Raw genomic sequence first — 18743 nt, 5'->3', positions numbered from 1 at the left:
AAAGTGACAGTAAACAACATGACAGGGTTATTCAGTTTTTGTGAAGGTCAGTGGGAGGAGAATGAGCCCCTTGGTGCAGACTTCTGCCTAACTTAAAAGCCAAACTGTGTGCTTATTTAGTAAAATATTATGTGAAGTAAAATGTCTATCTTGTAAGATCTCCCCCAGAGACATGTTTTGCCCTTGTAAAAGAGCTGGTTTATCAGCAAGCTGATTTATCTGATAGTTGATCACACTTGATCATTTTATCATGAAAGAGGCAGTTCCTAGCTACGTATTTCATTTGCTGAACATGTGGAAATCTGCTTTCAAAGTCCTAACAAGTGTTAGGACTTAGAAGCGGTGTAAGAAATACTAATATTTTACTTTGAAAGTGTCACGGATTGGAAAGACTTTGGACTGTTACCCGGCAATTTTGGAAGACTGTGGCATTTAATGCAGGCTATGAGAGCAAACAATTGTCACATTACTGTGGGACACTTTTATGAAGCAAATATAATACATGTTAAACTTCAGAATACTCAGAATTCATGTTTAAGCAAAAAGACTCCTTACAAAGGTAATCTGCATGACCAGTTTACAGGATTTTTCTGTGTAGTAAGTATCGTGCCCTATAGTTACTAGACTGTAGATAACTGTATAAGCATATCTTTCTCACTTTGTGGGACTTAGATCATTAATTTTAAAGCAACAAGTAATTTTTTTAAACTCTCATTTTTAGGTTTGTAAGGGTTGTTACTAGCCTGGCACTATTTTGTAAGGTGAATGTTTTTATGATACTTGAAAAAAAGGAAACAAAATTTCTAGTTAATAAAATCATGCACATCTCTATGCATTGTTTTACATAGTTGTAATGTATGATTTAAATGCTTAGGGATGTCTGCTCATGTTTCTAGCTCAAACTAAAAAAAAAATCAAAGAATTTGTCTAAACCCAAGATCTTTATAAAGTTTTTTTTTAATTTTGATTTCTGATGTTTGTAAGAAAGATGGTACAGTTTTCACCTAAGCATCAGAAACAACTTCATATTCTTAAATGAAAACTATCTCCTAATCATATGAATCCTAAGGCTGAGGTTTTGAGTAATTTAGTTACAAAAAAATTGCTCAGAAGTTTCTTTCTTCTTCCTCTTCAAAATATGATTAAAAACGACAGTTGACAACAACAACTGTAGATGTTTTCTTCTGGCCTAATTATTAAGAACTACAGTAGCAGCAAATGACTTCATCTGTGTCCCAGATAGTCTTCTAGTTTAGAAGCTACAAACAATACTCTATTTAGTTACTCAGATTTATTCTCAAATTTGCTCCTTTTATCCTCAACACTGTAGCAAACATAGCTCCTTGAGGCTATGAACTGGCAAATGGGTAGCATTTATGCATCTGTGGACTCTGCAGAGACTGGAAGGTTTTGAAATGCTGCCAGTTGCTTTTGCTGTGTATTGTAGAAGACCCTCCTTTTTCCTCTAGCTTGACCAATGAAAAAAGAAAAACAAAAATAACCTGCGAATTTTCCATGACAGAAAATCCTGGCTTGCTTGTAGTATAGTAGCTGATCAGTCTAATCTTCTAATAATCTTTTGAACCATGTAGAGTTGAATGAGGAATTAGCAGGTGACAGAAGGCCGTACTGCCATCTGATAATTAATGAAAACTGAAAAATACTCTGGCAACACACATCTATTTGGTAATATTTAGTAATTGTAGTTAGCTAGAATATTAAGAATATGTGTAAATTGAATAAATTGAATATCAGTAAATGGAATTGCTGAGGGCAGGAGAATGAATGTGCGTTTCTGTTGTTACTCTTAATGATCTTCACATGATTAACTTCTGGGGTGACCTTAAAACTAAGTTCATTAGTAAGAGTTAGCCTGTGGCTCTCTGCTGGAGTTCTAGTATTTGTAGCAACTTGAGGCTTCCTACTTCAGACTACCAGTGAGCAGGCACACAGAAAGATAAAGGCAGTAGTTTTCTGGAGTGTTGCAGCTGCACTGTTTTAAGATCTCCCTCCCCTTCTGCCTCTTAGTCTGCTTGTTCACTGATAGCTTTGTTCATGGTTTTGCTTTTTAAGTTATGTGCTAACTAAATGTTGTTTTCATGCTTGGAGAAGAGAAAAATGGTTCATAATGTTCCAGTTGGCTTAAGAAAAAGATATTTTTCTGAAGTTATGAGTGCCATAGAAGGATAAATTCCTTAGCAAAGAACACCAAGTACAATATGTCCTACCTCTCCAGCAGCACCGAGTCTGGAAGCAATAGAGGCTTGGGACAAAAACTGATAGCCTTGCAAAAGATATTGCAAAAGTATCGGTGATACTGTAAGAGATTAAACAGCTGAAGGTGAGTACACTTTGTAGTAGGTGGAATGCAAAATCCAGCAAACTCTGGAAAAACTGTGAAACATGTAACGTGAAATTGTAACTTGTTAATAGCAGCAGCAGAGTTTTGGCTGTGAAATTGGTAATAACTGCTGTGCTAGAAGCTGGTAGATACTGAAAAGCTGTGCTATTTGTTGTATTTTAATGTTTCTGGTTACTTTTGTTTCCTTACTATAAATACTGAGGTGGAGATAACGTTGCAACTACTTGACTTTAATAGCACTATCACTTTTAGAAACATACTATTTAAATTGTAATTTAGAGGCAGACCAGAAGATGGTGAGTCAGTGACTTCCACAGTATCATCAGTTCTCATAATTTCACTGAGCTTTCCACGAAAATTGAAGATGCTCTCAAAACTCAGTTTGTGGAGTTGAGAAATTATGTGAGGATCTGTTTCATTTTAAAACAAATTTCTAGTCCTTCCAGTTCCAGAGAAAAGCTTGACAAATTAATCTGAGAATAACATGAAGTCTCTGAAAACAGAAGGCAGATGTAATTCCATATGAGTAATTTTAAAATCCTTTGACATTTCATTTTCTTTTTTTGGTTAGGGTCTGACTTGTGATTGTTTTTGAAAAGTTTGGGTTATGACTACTGACACCCAGAAAGCCCCTCTGTCAAATGAAGGTCCTGTCAACACATCGTGAGCTCTGAGCATGAGTTTTGCTGTGTGCACAAAATTCTTATTTTCAATAAGAATTTCAGGATTTGTTTCCTAATTAAGATATATATCGGTGAATATTTATATGGGAATTTCCTATTAAAATAATGCAATTTTTATTTGTCATTGTAGTTGCATGCTAACAAAAGCTGTATGTACATAAACCTAGACAAAGAAAGAGATTAAGTATCATTTGCTGGTGTGTCTTTTAACTCGCTCCCTTTTGCTGTTGTAAACTTGATAGGTAATGTCAGCCTTGGGCACAAAAGAATGACTTGAGGATGGAGTGCCTGAATGAACTGCTTCTATTAGTGTAGCCTTTCCATTTATAATGTAGTTTGCTTTAATGAAATGTTGCAGAGAAACCAAGTTTGGACTTAAAAAATTCTATTTTTCAGAGCAGTGACTGGTGATCAAATGGGTTTTATGACAAACTGTTTCCTAGTTTCTCATCAAATTTTCTGTGTGTTAATGGTAGACTCTTTCCATCTAACATGCATTTGCATGGTAAAACTGCTATGATGCTTTGACCTCAGCAAGCATTCATCTTACCACAATTTCTGGGTTTGGCACCCTGTGCTATGGTGGCTGTGGTGTTGGTCCAGCCCATATTTTTTCCTTGCTTTTGGAGCAGCATCCGAGGCACTGGTTCCCAATGCTAATTGGAAAGCATGATCCTTGCCAACTCTGGCCTTCCAGAGGCAGTGCATTTGCCTGATCACTGGGTGGATGCATTCAGAAGTGATACCCAAGCAGACATTCATATGGGTAAAGATGGTGGATATGAGGACAAGGTCAGTGAGGCAAGGGTAGCCTTGTAGAATAGGAGGAGTAGAAGAGGTGCTTGATGGGGACTTGCAGAAGTTCTCCAGGAAGGAGGGTCTAGCACACTTGTGTATAGGGAAGCCAAATGACTAGTCAGCATGGGACATAGGTTTCAGTATAATAAACTGATTTTTGGAGAGTATCAAATGATCCATCCAAAGAGCAAATTATACTGCTGGTGAGAGGAGACAAGAAAGGGTCATATGAAATGAAACAGTGTATTAAGTTGATTGAACTTGTTGAAAGACAGACAAATCTGGTTTCTGTTCAAGGCTCAGTCAAATGCTTCCTGGAGCAGTCTAAACATTGTGGTATTTCCACTTGTAAAGAAGTTTCTTCCACCAAGTCACCTTAATCTGTCCTGAGCCCCATTCTCACTGTTAATACCTTGCTAATTAATTTGAATGTAGCTCTGCCATCATGGATTACTTGAATACAGACATTGCCATGTATAAAATGGAAAAGCAAGATTTTTGCTTTCAGAACAGTGCCTTGAAATGTTTAATTTATATTCAAAAACTCAACTTCAGGTTCTTGGATAAAAAGATGAGATGATGGGGTTGCTTCACTTCTGTTACCATTATTATTTTGAGTTATAGTGGGCAGGCCTTGGTAGTGTTCTCGAGCTGTCTAAGGAAAACACATTAACACAAACACATTAACACTTAATGTGAATAAAATTTTTTTCATTGCAAATGCATGTGACTTTAATTGTGAATAGAAGCAGACCTGATTGTAACTGTGTTGTATATCTGAAGCACAGAGGTGAAAATAGGTGTCTCAAGTATAAGCCACACAGCTCTCAGATATGGGCTGCAAGTTTCATGAGTTTTATACCAGGACTTGTGAATTTCCTTTGTGAGCACTAGTTTTAACTGTATCAGTGAAAGGTAAAAATTATTCTAGATTCTGGACAGCATGGTGGAAGCTAAAGCAACACTAAAATTATTTACGTTGGCAATGTTAATACCACACCCACAAAGATCACACTTATTACAATCCTAGTGGTTTCTACAAATGTACATTTTCTAACAGGCTAGAGGAGGCACTTTTTCTAGGGTTTGCTCAACAAAGGGAAGGTCTTCTGCACGATCTTGTGTGTCCCAAGGGAATTCCCTAGTCCCACTTCTACCACTGTTTTTGCCTATTCTTTTCTGTCCTTGTCTGCCATTTTGTGTGCCTTGTGTGCATGTAGGTTTTATTGCTGGATGCAAGAATTTCTTATTGTAGAATTAAAATGTTAGCGAGTATGTCTATGACTTTCCGTGTACGTAATGAACTATGGAACTGAGACCTTGAGGAACCTTTCTGTTTACTCTAACAGTTGCATTTCTATAGCAGCAGTAAACAAGAGCTGCTTCTATCTCTCTTGGAAGGAGTATCATTGCAGTTGCATTGTACTTGAGTTATTTGTTTCTAAAGTTTTTCACTAGTTTATTTATGGCATGATTATTAGAGATGCTGAAAATCCACAAATTCAGCTGACTCCAGTTGAGTTGCTGGAATACAACTGAAAAACTTGTCCTTAATAACTCTGGTACCTTTACTGTGGTAATATCTGATAAGGTGCATTGTGAGCCTCTGGAAGATGTTCTGAACCCGAATGCAAAAGTAACCAATCTCCTTTAGACCAACCAAAAGGTTTGATTGGGGTGTTTCAGAGCTGAATTGCTACAGGTTGATGGCACATCTTCCTAGCTTCTGAAGTCATCCAGGCATTTAAACTTGTGTACCTTTAGCTCTATCTCCAAGCTGTTTGCTTGCGAATACTAGGCGCAAACTTCTTTAAAGGGTATAATAGGACCATCCTCTTCTACTGTAGATTTAGCAACTCTATTCATGTTTATTCTATTTCATTTCCATGAGAACATAAGCTGCTTTTATTTGCAAGGAGTTCTGAAAACACTTTTTAGTGGAAACAGCCTCTTATTAGTGGATAGTTGGTATGTTTATGTTAAACATTAAGTCTTTATGCCTTTTGTGTTCTTTTTCCTGGTTAAATATTTACGTTGTTGAGGAATGAAACAAATACTTAAAATACTTGAAATAGATCATGAAAGATGTTGAGATAGCATATAAGGTAATTGAGATTTATGGTTTGAGTGTATTCAAATTCCTACTGTGCTTTCATTTTCCTTATGTGTTTGCACTTCTCTTGACAGAGCTTGGATACCATGTGCGTGCTGTTATTGAACTTTCACCAAGGCAAAGGTTGTGCATAACAAAACCAAGAGCAAGTGCCACTCTAGCAGATTCACTGTATCCAACCTTTACTTTGGATTAGAGTTCTTTGAATTTAGCCATGTTAAATGGCTAGAGATTCTGTAGGGAAACTTTATTTTTGTGTCCCTTAATTTGTTGATTATTATGACACAGCTGTTTAGTATTTTGTATTGTATACTTTGATTCTGTACTCCCTAATTTGTCGGAAAGCTAATATGTTTAAATTACATAAAACATGCAGATAGTTCAGGATACTTAATCTTGAAGTTTTCATCAAGTAAAATGCAAAGCCCATCTCAATACTGCTTCAGATTAAGGGGTATATTGTTTTTGCAGATAATCTGTGTTCTGAAAAACAGAAGTGTTGTCTCTTATCAAGAGATCTATGAGAAAAATCTTGTTTCTGTATTTCCAATACTCATTTGCCTGGTATTCTCAAGTCCTAAAGAAAACCTGCTTGTTGCATGGAAGCAGCTTTGTGCATATATTTTTTCATCTGGAAATGGTTTGCTAACAGGTAGGGAGCCCAGGACGCACTGTATTGCAGAAATACACCAATTTAACTTCCTTGCTGTTCTGTGTTACTTGCAAAAGTGATCTAACCACAACTAGTGTGTTATGAATGACTGTATTTATAAATATCAGAAAATACAGTTAGAAAGCATAACTGCACAGCTCTGCAGGTCTAGTGGTGTTGACTTGTATCACCTCAGCATTCTGGTTTCACAGAGAATGTCACTGTTTCAGACTTGCTCTTGATGACATGCTCATTAATACCACAGCTTGCTGTATTAAAGCAAATGAGATGAGGAGAAGTGGAGCAGTGGCCTGTGATCTGTCGTGGGACTTGGAAGACTGGAGTTCGCTTCCCTCCTTTCCCCTTGGTCTTTGGAACTGGAGGGGAAGGTGCTGTTCCTTCTCTTGGCAGCTGCAAGGAGCAATTGCAGAGGCAAATTCTTGCATACCACCTGCTATTCTAGACTACAGCATGCTTAGTGCAAATGAAATGGAAGAGTACAGCCTCAAAGAATCCTTGACACAACAGATTTAAGCAGGAATTTTGGGTTTTATAAATCAGGCAACATCTGGGTTAATGTTGGATGAGCAAGCATTGCTTTGCCTGTGGATATGGGGTAGACAGATTTCTCATCCCTGTTGCAGAACAGAGGGAATAAAACACTCCCGGCCCTGTGCTGGAGGCAGGTGAAACTTGTAGAACTCTTAGAAAAATAACTAATTAACCAAACCAGAACAGGTCACACATGGTCTGAGATAATTAGTTTGGGCAAATTCAGCCCAAAGTGTTGGTGTAGCTAAACTGTAAACAGGTTGGATTTGCAGAATGTTTCAGGAAGGGTACTTCTATGAACTCTGCATGCAATAGCATTTTTTCAAAATTACTTTCCTAGAAATGGTCCTCCTGGCATAGGTAAGGCTTCCATTGACTTTTTTTATTAGGAGTGCTGAACGCAACAATGCAAAGCACAGGCAGTCTGAGATCCTCTTGAATGATGCATGTGAAGGAAACGATGTGAAACTGATACTGTTGATGAATTTGCATGGATATTCTCTATACTCAGCAGCCAAAGGAAGCTGGAGGCATTTTGTTTGGATGGAAAGGTATCTTTCTAAAGTAAACATGTGTCTGCTTTATAATGGAATTGCTCTTCATCCTGACTTAAGCCTCATGAAATTATTCTGTACTTATACCATAGTAAGTGAAGTCAGATCAGGCCCATGACCAGTTGAACAGTTAGCTTATTGTTTTACTGTTTATTCTTGAGTCACCCATGTTCATCTTGAAGGCATAGTGGAAAATGTTGATTTTATTATTCACCAGAGTTACTGTACTATGTTGAATAAATTCCTATAGAGTGAATAATTAACTTCAATGTAAATCTTCTAGTCTTCCTTACATAAGATACATATTTCATGGGCATAAAATTTATCACTCTGGCTGGTTTGATAGTCGTCTTCTAGCAAAGGTTAGTGCATATAGTTTTGGAAGAAGTTAAAAAAAAAAAAACCACACAAAAACAAACCTGTTTTTCCCTCTTAAATTGTACCTTGTTCACTGTGTAATGCTGTATATAGAAGACTGAGGAAAATTCCATGCATTATCAGTTTATATGTTTGAAGCATAACATTTCTTCATTTTTATCCTCTAACTTCTAGTAATTAAATACTTTTGACGGTCATAAATGTATCCAGCCATGTTTATGAGCCCAGGCTGAGAAACATACCCTCTGACTCTTTAAGGTAGTGAAGCTTCAGACTGACTGTATGATATTTAAAGAACTTTCCACTTCATACTACTCTGTTAATAACTGTACCTGTTACCATAATTATGCCCTGCTGCCTCTTTAAAAAATTAGCAATGTGCTTCAGCACTTGCAATATCTTTTTTTTATATATATATACAGGTATATGTATTTATATAGCTAATTACTTTGACCTTTCGGTGCTCTCCTGTTCTAAAGGTTTACAAGCATCCTCTTTGCTGCATTAGGAGTGGATTTATTTTTGTATCTTCTTTCTTTATAAGACCCAGTGCTTATCATTCTACAAGTGTATTAGATTCTTTCTTTCTATCTTTAGAGGACTGTATTCGGCAATCAAGACTTCTTTCCCTAATGCCAGACAAAAAGAACAGCGACAAAAGAAAATAAGCTCTTGAGTCAGCATTTGTAATGTCCGTTGTCATTATGGAAGCAGCTGTGTGTGGAAACAAGGCAAATAGAATTTGAAATGAAAAGCTGGAAAAGAAATTGCCAGTTGCCTGTAGGGATGGAGAAAACTATTGGGCCTGATTGCCAATTAACTGCTCTGTTTTTTTCTGACAGCTTTGATAACAGGTCAAAAAAGTGGCAGGAACTGCTGTTTGGCTTGCTCGCTTTATTCCTCGTGGTTGCTCAGCCACAGATATTCCTCTGCACACAAAGAAATGCCATGATGGTATCAACAGTAGTTTGTATCTGTATTACTGTTGGATGTGGAACGTTTCCAGTGAATTGCCTTTAGATACAAAAAGCCTCCCAGGTGTAGAAGGCAGGCTAGGGATAGATTAATATTGTCAGTTTATGTTAAGCATATTGGTGAGGACTTAAAAGAGGATCAAGGGCACTTTCTCAGCATAAAAACAGTGTTTGTACCTACCCTGTCCTGGGGCTGCAGGAATTGGTTTAATGTAAGCATAGACTACAGAAAATCTAAGTGTCATATGAACACTACCAGAGTACAGAGAAATGTGTTCTCTGAATATATCTTTCAGCAGGTAGTCATAGTTCCAATAGACGTGTACCTTTGGAGGCTTAATGTTAAATCTTGTCAGAATTGCCTGTAGACTGAGTCATCTTGGGTTGTGATAAACCTGTGTGTGCAAGGTATTTATTAGCTGAGATAGGTCTCTGTTTCTGTATTGAAATTGTCTGAAATGTCTGACTAGTTTAGGTGTTGCCTCTGCTTGCTCAAACAAGATCTCTCCTGAGTGCCAGAGCTATGATTGCAGCACTTCTGCCATTTAATTGACCAGCTAATTTACCCTGTAATTATCTAATAGGGTATTTAAGACTGTCTCTTTAGAGCAGAAGTGTTAGCTTTATTTATCTTCTTCATTCAAGAACAGATGTTTCTACTGTGTTACTGAAATAATCAACGTCTCTGGAAATCAAAGATCGCTATTTTCTGAAGTAGAATATGATGGAAAATCTAAATTATGCATCATAAACAGGGAGGAGTGAAACTAATTGCATTGCAACTTTGCAGAAATGGTTTTTGATAAAATCTGACTCATGGTAATGGTAAATAGTTAAAAACATTAACGGTATGACAGAAGTGGTGTTGTCTTTTGCACCTGCATGGCTAAGTATTTCACTTATGCTTTGACATGCTGTTTCTGTATTTCAGGACTGTCTTCTGTCTCTTTGCAGCTTCAGAGTCCTTTGGAGTTCCTTGGAAAATTGGATTTCAATGTTTAATTTTTTTTCCCCAATTTTTCCACAGTTCATTATTTCTTTATTTTTAATTGCCACATCAGGTTTCCAATCAGGGTTTTGCACTTCCAGAAACATCTGCGTGTAAGGTCATTTTTTTCTGAATATATATATATTTTTTTTCTTTTGAGTATGAAGCCTGGTACATGCTGCTAGTAAGCTTAGCAAAATGGATGAGTAGGATTTTAGTACTTAAATAAGATAGTGACATGAAGGAAGAAGACTTAACTCACCACCCACCCTCGAGGCCATATCCTGTGTGACCCACAGGAACAGTCCCAGTGAAGACAGAGAAAATACTAACCCGAGTAAAGTAGACAGGATCTCATTAAAATAACCCACTGATGTTTAAGAACTCTCTTTATATAGCATGATGGAAGAAGACTAGATTACTATGGAAACTTTAAATAGCATCATGGAAGAAAAGTAAACTACTCCCTTAAAAGCAGCAGAAACATTTGCTGAGATGAGAATCAGTTACATAGTGCACATAACTTGTTTTTTCTCTATCTTACACTGATGTGTAAGATAGAGAAATAAATGCTTATGATAGATAGATAAATGCTTATGCTGCAAATAGGGCCCAAATAAATATTTTTACTTTTGTACTTTGAGACAGTAGTCACATACTGTTGTGACAAAAATTTTCTTGTATTTTCTTGAATGGTCTGGCAATACAGTTGCTATCTTAGAAGGTTTCACCACATCTCATGTTACTTGTTTTCCTTAAAACCCTGACCCCCACCTGAAGTTTGTTACATGAGAATCTTAACTTCGAAGTAATTTTCTTTTTGAAGGAAATGTCTAATTCCGATGGCTTCAGATAAGCACAAATGTCAAAACGTAAACCCCAAAGATTAAAAAAAAACAACCACCACCACCACCCACCACCACCACCGAACAAGAGAAAAATAAAAAGTATAAAAAGTGTTCTTTAAAACAGTCATGGTATTTTAGAGTATTTTGAACAAATAGTTGCTTTGTTTATTTAAAGATAGTATTTTGAAAAAAGTTGGGGGCTACTCATTGCTAGCTCATGAGCATTGCTTGTGTCGTTATGCATACAGGTTTAGCTATATGTAGGATACCTCTTCAGCATTTTTTAGCTCTAGAGACCTTTCCAGCATTTCCTGCAGAGTATTTTTTCATTACAAGCAGATCAAGAACTCTTAGTGAGTACTTCATAGTATAGCGTAGTTTATTCTTTCCCATACAAAGTTCTCTTACCAGCAGTAAAAACAGCAGCAAAAAGATTGTCCCTATTGTATTAGAAAATCAAAGGTAAAAACTTACTTTGTATTTATGAAAATGCTGTTGAGGGAGTAAAACCAACCTATTGAAAACTGCCCAGCAATCTAAATGTGTGCATAGTTATGGTTAAGAAAGATCTCTAAAAAGCTGTGGTTTTCATTTAATAACTCTGAATATGAATATAAATTATGAAAAGCTTATCATTCCAGGTTCAGCAAAGGCAAAATAATATGAGGAGGAATGCCATAGTACATAGCTTTGGGTTGGTAGGTTTGAGTAAAATTATCAATCCCAATATCCTGATCAAGTTCTAATTTCTGGCTACCTGAATCTCCATCCAGTGACATGCTTTCCAACATAGTATCCAAATATGTTGAATAACTATGTTTCTTAATAACTTAATATTTGCAGGTCAATTTTTAATCTAGATGGGGTTTTTCTTTGATGGGGTTTTTTTCTTCTAGATTTTCTAGATTTTCTTCTAGATTTTTCTAGATGGGGTTTTTTTTTTCCCGAGTTGTATCATGTCTTCTTTTTTTCCTGAAAGATACTGTGTAAATATGAGGATGTTAGAATATTGACAGCCTTAGGCATTGGATACAGTGGGAATCCCCACTTTCTGTGTAACTGGAGGTAGCTACAGAAGAAAGGAAGGCTGACCCTGTGCTCTTTGCTCTCCAAGCAAAAGTGGACAACCTGTGAATGCCATGCAAACAAACAGGTTGTGCTGTACTTCTCATTTGGTCTCATTTCATAGGTAGGCAGGGAGAGCCAATTTGTAATAAACAAACATTCTACCCAGTTGCAGAATATATCAGGCTTTGACATCACTAATACAGCAGTGTGATATCTTTCTCAGTGAAGTAATCTCCAGTAGTGATGTCACCACTTACAATTCTGAAATCAGGAGACACTTCAGTGGTTAATCTAGTGAGGCAATGTTACACCTGTTTGTGGCTGACCACAGCTAATTTATATTGTATTAAAATATAATACAAAAACTCTTTCACAGTAGAGTAGGTATAACTCACATCAGCGGTTTTGTATGCACTGCTTAGTAAACCTCCAGGAAATGTCTGACTTTTTGGCACGATCCCCCAGCAAACCGCAGCTGATGTAGTGCCTGCTGCCTCTTCTTTCATGTGCTGGTGACCTGTGCGAGTCCTTCGTTTGTATTTTTTCTACTGTCAAATGATGAAGGATTGAAAGAAAACCGGCACAGCTAGAATGGGGAAGAAATTATTTTCTAACAAATTCACATTGATAATGTTTAATCTCCTTTATTATGAACCAAATTCTGATTCCATTATTACAGTCTTACAACAGACCTCAGAAGGGATCCTGTTGTCACAGGTGTTGTGCAACCATCTAGTTATGGGGCAGTCCCTGCACCTGGGAAGTTTGTAACCTTATTAGGGCATACAAAGGTGGGAAAGAAAGGTACAGTCTTGCCCAAGGGCATCCAGCAGGTCCATGGTAAAACCAGTTGTTGAATTCGGGTCTTCCTGTTTCCCCTTGCAGTGTCTTGTCCAGTAGCTAATAGTACAGTTCTGTTGATACGCACAATTTTTAGGGGAGAAGCAGCTGCGTATAGCAGATCTGAATATAACTATTATGCGCAAATAACCTGGCCATTACAGGAATATTTTTCTTGCTCTCAAGCAAAAACACTAAACCAGAAGGGACAACATATACAAGTATAGGACAACTTTGAAAATACTAATGTAAGGTGGATTTTTGTCACTTTTGGCTTATAAAGTAAAAGCAAAGACAAAACTTTCACTTTATGGTAGGCACAACGCCACCTGTAGCACATTGTGCTCTCTACAGCCAAGTGCTGCTCAGAGCTTCACACATGCAGATGGGTGCTGCCGTAGGCTTACCTTGTGTGCACCGATGGCGTGTGCATGGTGGAAAATGGCAAATGCAAATACAAGCTTGTGTATTGAGACAATTGTGTGTGACTTCTTTACAAACTTGCACTTACTAACAAGGGTCTGAATCATCCTATTGTAGTAAAGCTTCAATAAGAGGAAATGGGCGAGGATCTGTCATGGGGGTTTATCAACCCTTGCAAAGGTGCCTTCTGTTTTGTTTTGCCTTTTTTATGGAGTTGGGTAGAGAAAGTAGATTCACATTGAGACTCCAATCTTTGTGCTCAGTAAAAGCCTTTATTGGGCTCTTTGACAGTGTTATGAGACAACAGGCTTGTCAGAAGGGTGGAGTAAAGGTTGGGAGGTGGTAACTTCTGCAGTGGCAGAATAGCTTCTGTGGGATAGCTCATCAGCGTTCACCCACTGATTGCAAGCAGGTACTTGAAAGTGTCCCACTGAGGTTTACTACTGTTCAAATGTTGGAGTGCTCAGTGCTTTGCAGGACTAGATCCTAGCACTAAACACTAATTGGCAATGATACCGCATTGCACTTAAAAATTAATTTTTCTAAAAATTGTTTGTTGAAATGTAAGGTGGTGATTTTAATGTTGGAAAACCACTCAAGCTATGGAGGTAGATTGTTGGTCAGTGCTTACTCTATGCAAATGAAAACATAAGTGTATGAAAACAGGTGCTGCTATTGTGAATTCTTGGTCACTATTACAGTGAAAAGAATTGCTAGGTGTTCGATGTACTTTAAAGTGTTGTTTGTAATGTTTTAAGTGTGCCAGGCTTGGAAATGTTATTCACATCTGGTACCTTGTATTGAAAAGATCAGTAACTTGTATTAGTATGTGCTTGGAATTAAAGCCTTATGTATCTCCTGTTTATTAGGTATAAGCAGTTGAGGACAACACTTCTTGCTGTCCAAAGATGGAAAACAACATAACTACTATCTCTCGTGAAGAGCTGGAAGAACTAAGAGAAGCATTCAGTAAAATAGGTATGTTTTAAATGAGAAAATAATAAGGATGCCATTAACATTGCAAAGCCGTGTAGGATTTGTGGAAGAAATCTTTATAGATCACTTTGTTTTGATAGGGCCATGTTTTACTTCTATGTTGCCAGTAATATCTAGGAAAATAGGAATGTTTACACAAACCCCCTTATTTTCACTGAAACTATGTGTTTTCTTGCGGGGCAGTTGTATTATTTGTGCCATTGTATATGCAGCATGATAGGTCTCAAAATTCAGTTTTTTGAACTCCTTAAATCTGAAAAAAAATGTTTGATTAAACTTCAATTGTTAAATATATCTTCATGTTAGATTACTGACACTTTGTTTTTGCTTTACTTGCATGCTTTGGTGAACTAGTAATTTCTCTTTTTGCTTATTGGATTGGATTTTACATCTTTAGTAAGCTAAACTTGGAGAATTTTTGATCTTGCTTTTGTAGCTAGCAGATGTTAATAAATAACTGTACAATTTTGTATGTTTGACAGGATGTTTGCAGATTAATCAGAGTAAACAGAAAGAGTGAGAAATTATATAGCAACTAACCCTTATTTCCGGATTGCAATACCGTTGTGAATGTTAATGCTTGTGTCTGCTTTATTTCTTATTTGCTGCAGTTCTGCGGGGGTGATGTGTAACTGTGCAGCTCAGCAAATCAAACATATTTGTAATCATTCATAATGGGGGAACAGGGTCACTTTAGGCAAGAAGTTTTAAATATTAGGAGTCTCCAGCTTGGTAAAGAGACTATTGGGAAGCTGTATGTTAGATATCTGTAAGACCATGAGTAGTATGGAAAAGGTGAAGAGGGAATTATTCAGTTTCTGTCAATACAGGTATCACATGATGCCCAGTAGAGCGTCAGAAAGCTTAAAATAAAAAAGTAACTTTTCTTCATGACAACTAATAAAACCATGAACCCATTGACTCAGGATGTTGTTGAGACCAAAAAAGAGTAGAAATGCTAAAGGAGTGAGATACATCCATGGAAGGTAATTAATGAGTTGCTATTAAATGATGATCTTGATGTAGTCTGTAGCTCAAGAAGTCTATAGCCTGCAGGAGCTGGTAAAACAGACCAAAGAGCACTGTATACATGTATCAGTCTACTGGGAGGTGTTAGGATAGGTAGATACTCACCAGTGTTGTCTGACAGCTTTTCTATTTATTTGGTTTTCAGCATCTGCGTTCCTTTTTCTCCCTTTCCTTCCTGCATGTTTTCACATTTCTGCTCTTAAGAATTGTCTGTACTGCTCCTACTAACTGAAAAGCATTTTCTTCCTTACTGTATTATGCTTTCTGTAAAATATAAAAATTAAGCATCATTTAGCTTTTTTCTTTTTTCATTTTTATATTTCCAATGTCTTTATGGATAAAATGCTTGCAGTTATACTGGTAAACTGAGAGAAAAGGCATGTATTTAACCCTCTGCTTGTCATCATGGAAACTTACCCTCAGTGAAAGATGAACCTAGAGAAATAAAATAGCTGGTAATCTGAGTGAGCTCATCAGCATGTCCTCTGCTTTTTAGACCATCCCTGTTATTACATGGGGTGTTATATGTATGAAAGTCAGACGGTGCATGGATTAATACATATGCCAACATAAAGATTGTCTGTGTAGTGATTTGTGAATTGTTGGTAGTATAAAAAACACAAAAAGATTTTTTTTTTTTAATAGGTGTTTTTAGCCTTTCAGCAGTGAAATGTGGCCTTCTTAGGAAGCTGTACAGAAGCTACATAGTGTAGTATGGATTATAGGGAAATTACTGTATAGCAATCAATTATGGCTAGAGATGAAAGCATGTTTCTCTGCCCTTCTGTAATGTGATGCGTATTCATCTACTCTGGTATTATTGGCTGAGTTCTGATACTAGACACAAAGTGAAGAGAGGTCTTTTAGATAGTAAATGAAAAAAACAAAAGTGGGAGCACCTTGAAAAAAATCAAAAAAGTGGCCACATCATTTTGCTTCTGTTGCTGACTCATTGCATTACTTGTGACGTTCTCTTACATTACTTATCTTAGATGCATCATTTGTAGAACTGGAAAAATACTGTTAATTAATATTTTTCAAGAGCTTTTAGTATCATGAAAGAGACTGAAAATTGTTGTCAAACATGGAAAATATTAGCATTAAGTATATAAAATGATGGGCATTATTCAGCATAACTAGTGCTGGATATATGATTTCTTGTATTTGAGCTTCATTTATACTGTGTATGGACTATAGCTTTTCTGCTTTTAAATACTTCTCTCCATTGCATAGACATTGCACTACAGGTAAGGCTATTTTAGTGGACATTCTCAAATTCTGCTTGTATAGATATGTGTATACATATATATGGAAATATGCATAGATATAAAAAAAAATTAGAACCAGTTAATGTTTGATTCATTTATGCATTACATTGGATAAAAACATATTATAGGTTTGTAAAATGGTGCTTTATTATACTAAGACAAGAATTCAAGACAGCTTTCTCCACACAGATTGGCCTAAGGTGGAAGTACAAAGGGTATTTTTATGATTTCGTCTGTACTGCTGCATTATTCATGATGAGTAACACAAATTATACTGAATTTTTCTTAATTTATTTTTATGTGATACAACCATTTTTTTTCTTTCCACAATTGTGGAGCTATACCATACCTCTTGTTGAAAAAAGCATTCTGATACTTTGCTGTACATGGACATTCCTGACATGTGGTCTTGGGAGCGAAGTATGAGTGAAGGTGGCAGTACAAATTGCTCCCAACAGAGCTAGTTAAGGAAGGTCACCTTTAATAAACAGGTACAGATCATCCCAGATTTATTCTTCACAGGTAAGCCTAACCACATCAAAAGTTTGGAAGAACAGAAAATGTCTATCAGATACTAAGATAAGACACAAAATGCAGAGTCAGGTAGAGTTCTTGTGTAAGTAGTTTTTCTTGTTTAAGTGTGCTCTTCTAATAAAAACTTGCATCAGATTTGAGTTTACTGATTGCAAATGGTATAATATCAACAGTAGGAATATAATAATTGATCTCCCTTTCACTTGAAGGTTTACAGAGAATTTTGTTGGGAGTCTTAAAAAAAGCTTAAAGTCTACTACTTACAAATATGCCATCTTGTTATAGCTGTGCTTTGGGATTATAAGAGAGTTCCTGAGAAAATACATTACAAGATGGCACAACTCCTAGCCAGTTGTGCCTCTAATCCACAAGTATTCCTTCATGCTTGCTTACCTATGTCAGAAGAAATCCTTGTCTCCTAGAACTGTATTCCTCACACTTTATTTATTCTCAACAGTTACTATACTTGGTTCTTTACGTAAGTATAAAAACAACTTGTGCTTTCATTTTACAGATATTGATAACAGTGGGTATGTCAGTGATTATGAGCTTCAAGACCTGTTTAAAGAAGCAAGTCTGCCCTTGCCTGGTTACAAAGTCCGGGAGATTGTAGAAAAAATCATTGCAGTGACAGATAGCAACAAGGACGGGAGAATCAACTTTGAAGAATTTGTCTCTGTAAGGCATTCCCTTTGGATGTTTCTCTACTGACTGATACCTGTTGAGAACCAAGATAGAAAACTGAATTAAGTGGTACAACTAAGTATTATTTTGATAAAAATAACTAATATTTTGAGAATGGGAAAGTTTCCTGTGACATTTACAATATCCTATGTAATTATTTTCCGGTCTTTATATTTCATTCTCCCATTTAATTTAGTAGATCTCATTTGGGCAGCATGTGAGAGTACAGTAGTTTCACAGAATCATATAGGTTGGAAAAGACCTTTAAGATCATCGAGTCCAACCATTAACCTAACACTACCAAGACCACCACTACACCATGTCCCTAAGCACCTCATCCAAACGTCTTTTAAATACCTCCAGGGATGGTGACTCAACCACTTCCCTGGGCAGCCTGTTCCAATGCTTGATAACCCTTTCAGTGAAGTAAAATTTCCTAGTATCCAGTCTAAACCTCCCCTGGCACAACTTGAGGCCATTTCTTCTCATCCTATCGCTAGGTACCTGGGAGAAGAGACCGACCCCCACCTCTCTACAACCTCCTTTCAGGTGGTTGTAGAGAGCGATAAGGTCTCCCCTCAGCCTCCTTTTCTCCAGGCTAAACAACCCCAGTTCCCTCAGCCGCTCCTCATCAGACTTCTGCTCTAGACCCTTCACCAGCTTCGTTGCCCTTCTCTGGACACGCTCCAGCACCTCAATGTCTCTCTTGTAGTGGGGGGCCCAAAACTGAACACAGTATTCGAGGTGCGGCCTCACCAGTGCCGAGTACAGGGGCACGATCACTTCCCTAGTCCTGCTGGCCACACTATTTTTGATACAAGCCAGGATGCCATTGGCTTTCTTGGCCACCTGGGCACACTGCTGGCTCCTATTCAGGCGGCTGTCAACCAACACCCCCAGGTCCTTCTCTGCCTGGCAGCTTTCCAGCCACTCTTCCCCAAGCCTGTAGCGTTGCATGGGGTTGTTGTGGCCCAAGTGCAGGACCTTGCACTTGGCCTT

At 37.2% G+C, this 18743-nt stretch overlaps 1 protein-coding gene across 1 annotated transcript in view; it reads left to right on the top strand.

Moving 5' to 3' along the window:
* Positions 1-18743, top strand: part of PLS1 (plastin 1) — a 51423-nt gene that overhangs the window by 8165 nt on the left and 24515 nt on the right. Inside the window, exons 2-3 of the mRNA XM_075507235.1 lie at positions 14103-14211; positions 17575-17738. Of these exons, the coding sequence (XP_075363350.1) occupies positions 14142-14211; positions 17575-17738 (234 nt within the window). The 5' untranslated portion in view covers positions 14103-14141. The remainder of the gene's footprint in view (positions 1-14102; positions 14212-17574; positions 17739-18743) is intronic.

Source organism: Mycteria americana, chromosome 7, assembly GCF_035582795.1.
Source record: "Mycteria americana isolate JAX WOST 10 ecotype Jacksonville Zoo and Gardens chromosome 7, USCA_MyAme_1.0, whole genome shotgun sequence".
NCBI lineage: Eukaryota > Metazoa > Chordata > Aves > Ciconiiformes > Ciconiidae > Mycteria > Mycteria americana.
Note: the sequence above shows the minus strand (reverse complement) of the source record. Positions and strands in the feature narration are given on the sequence as shown.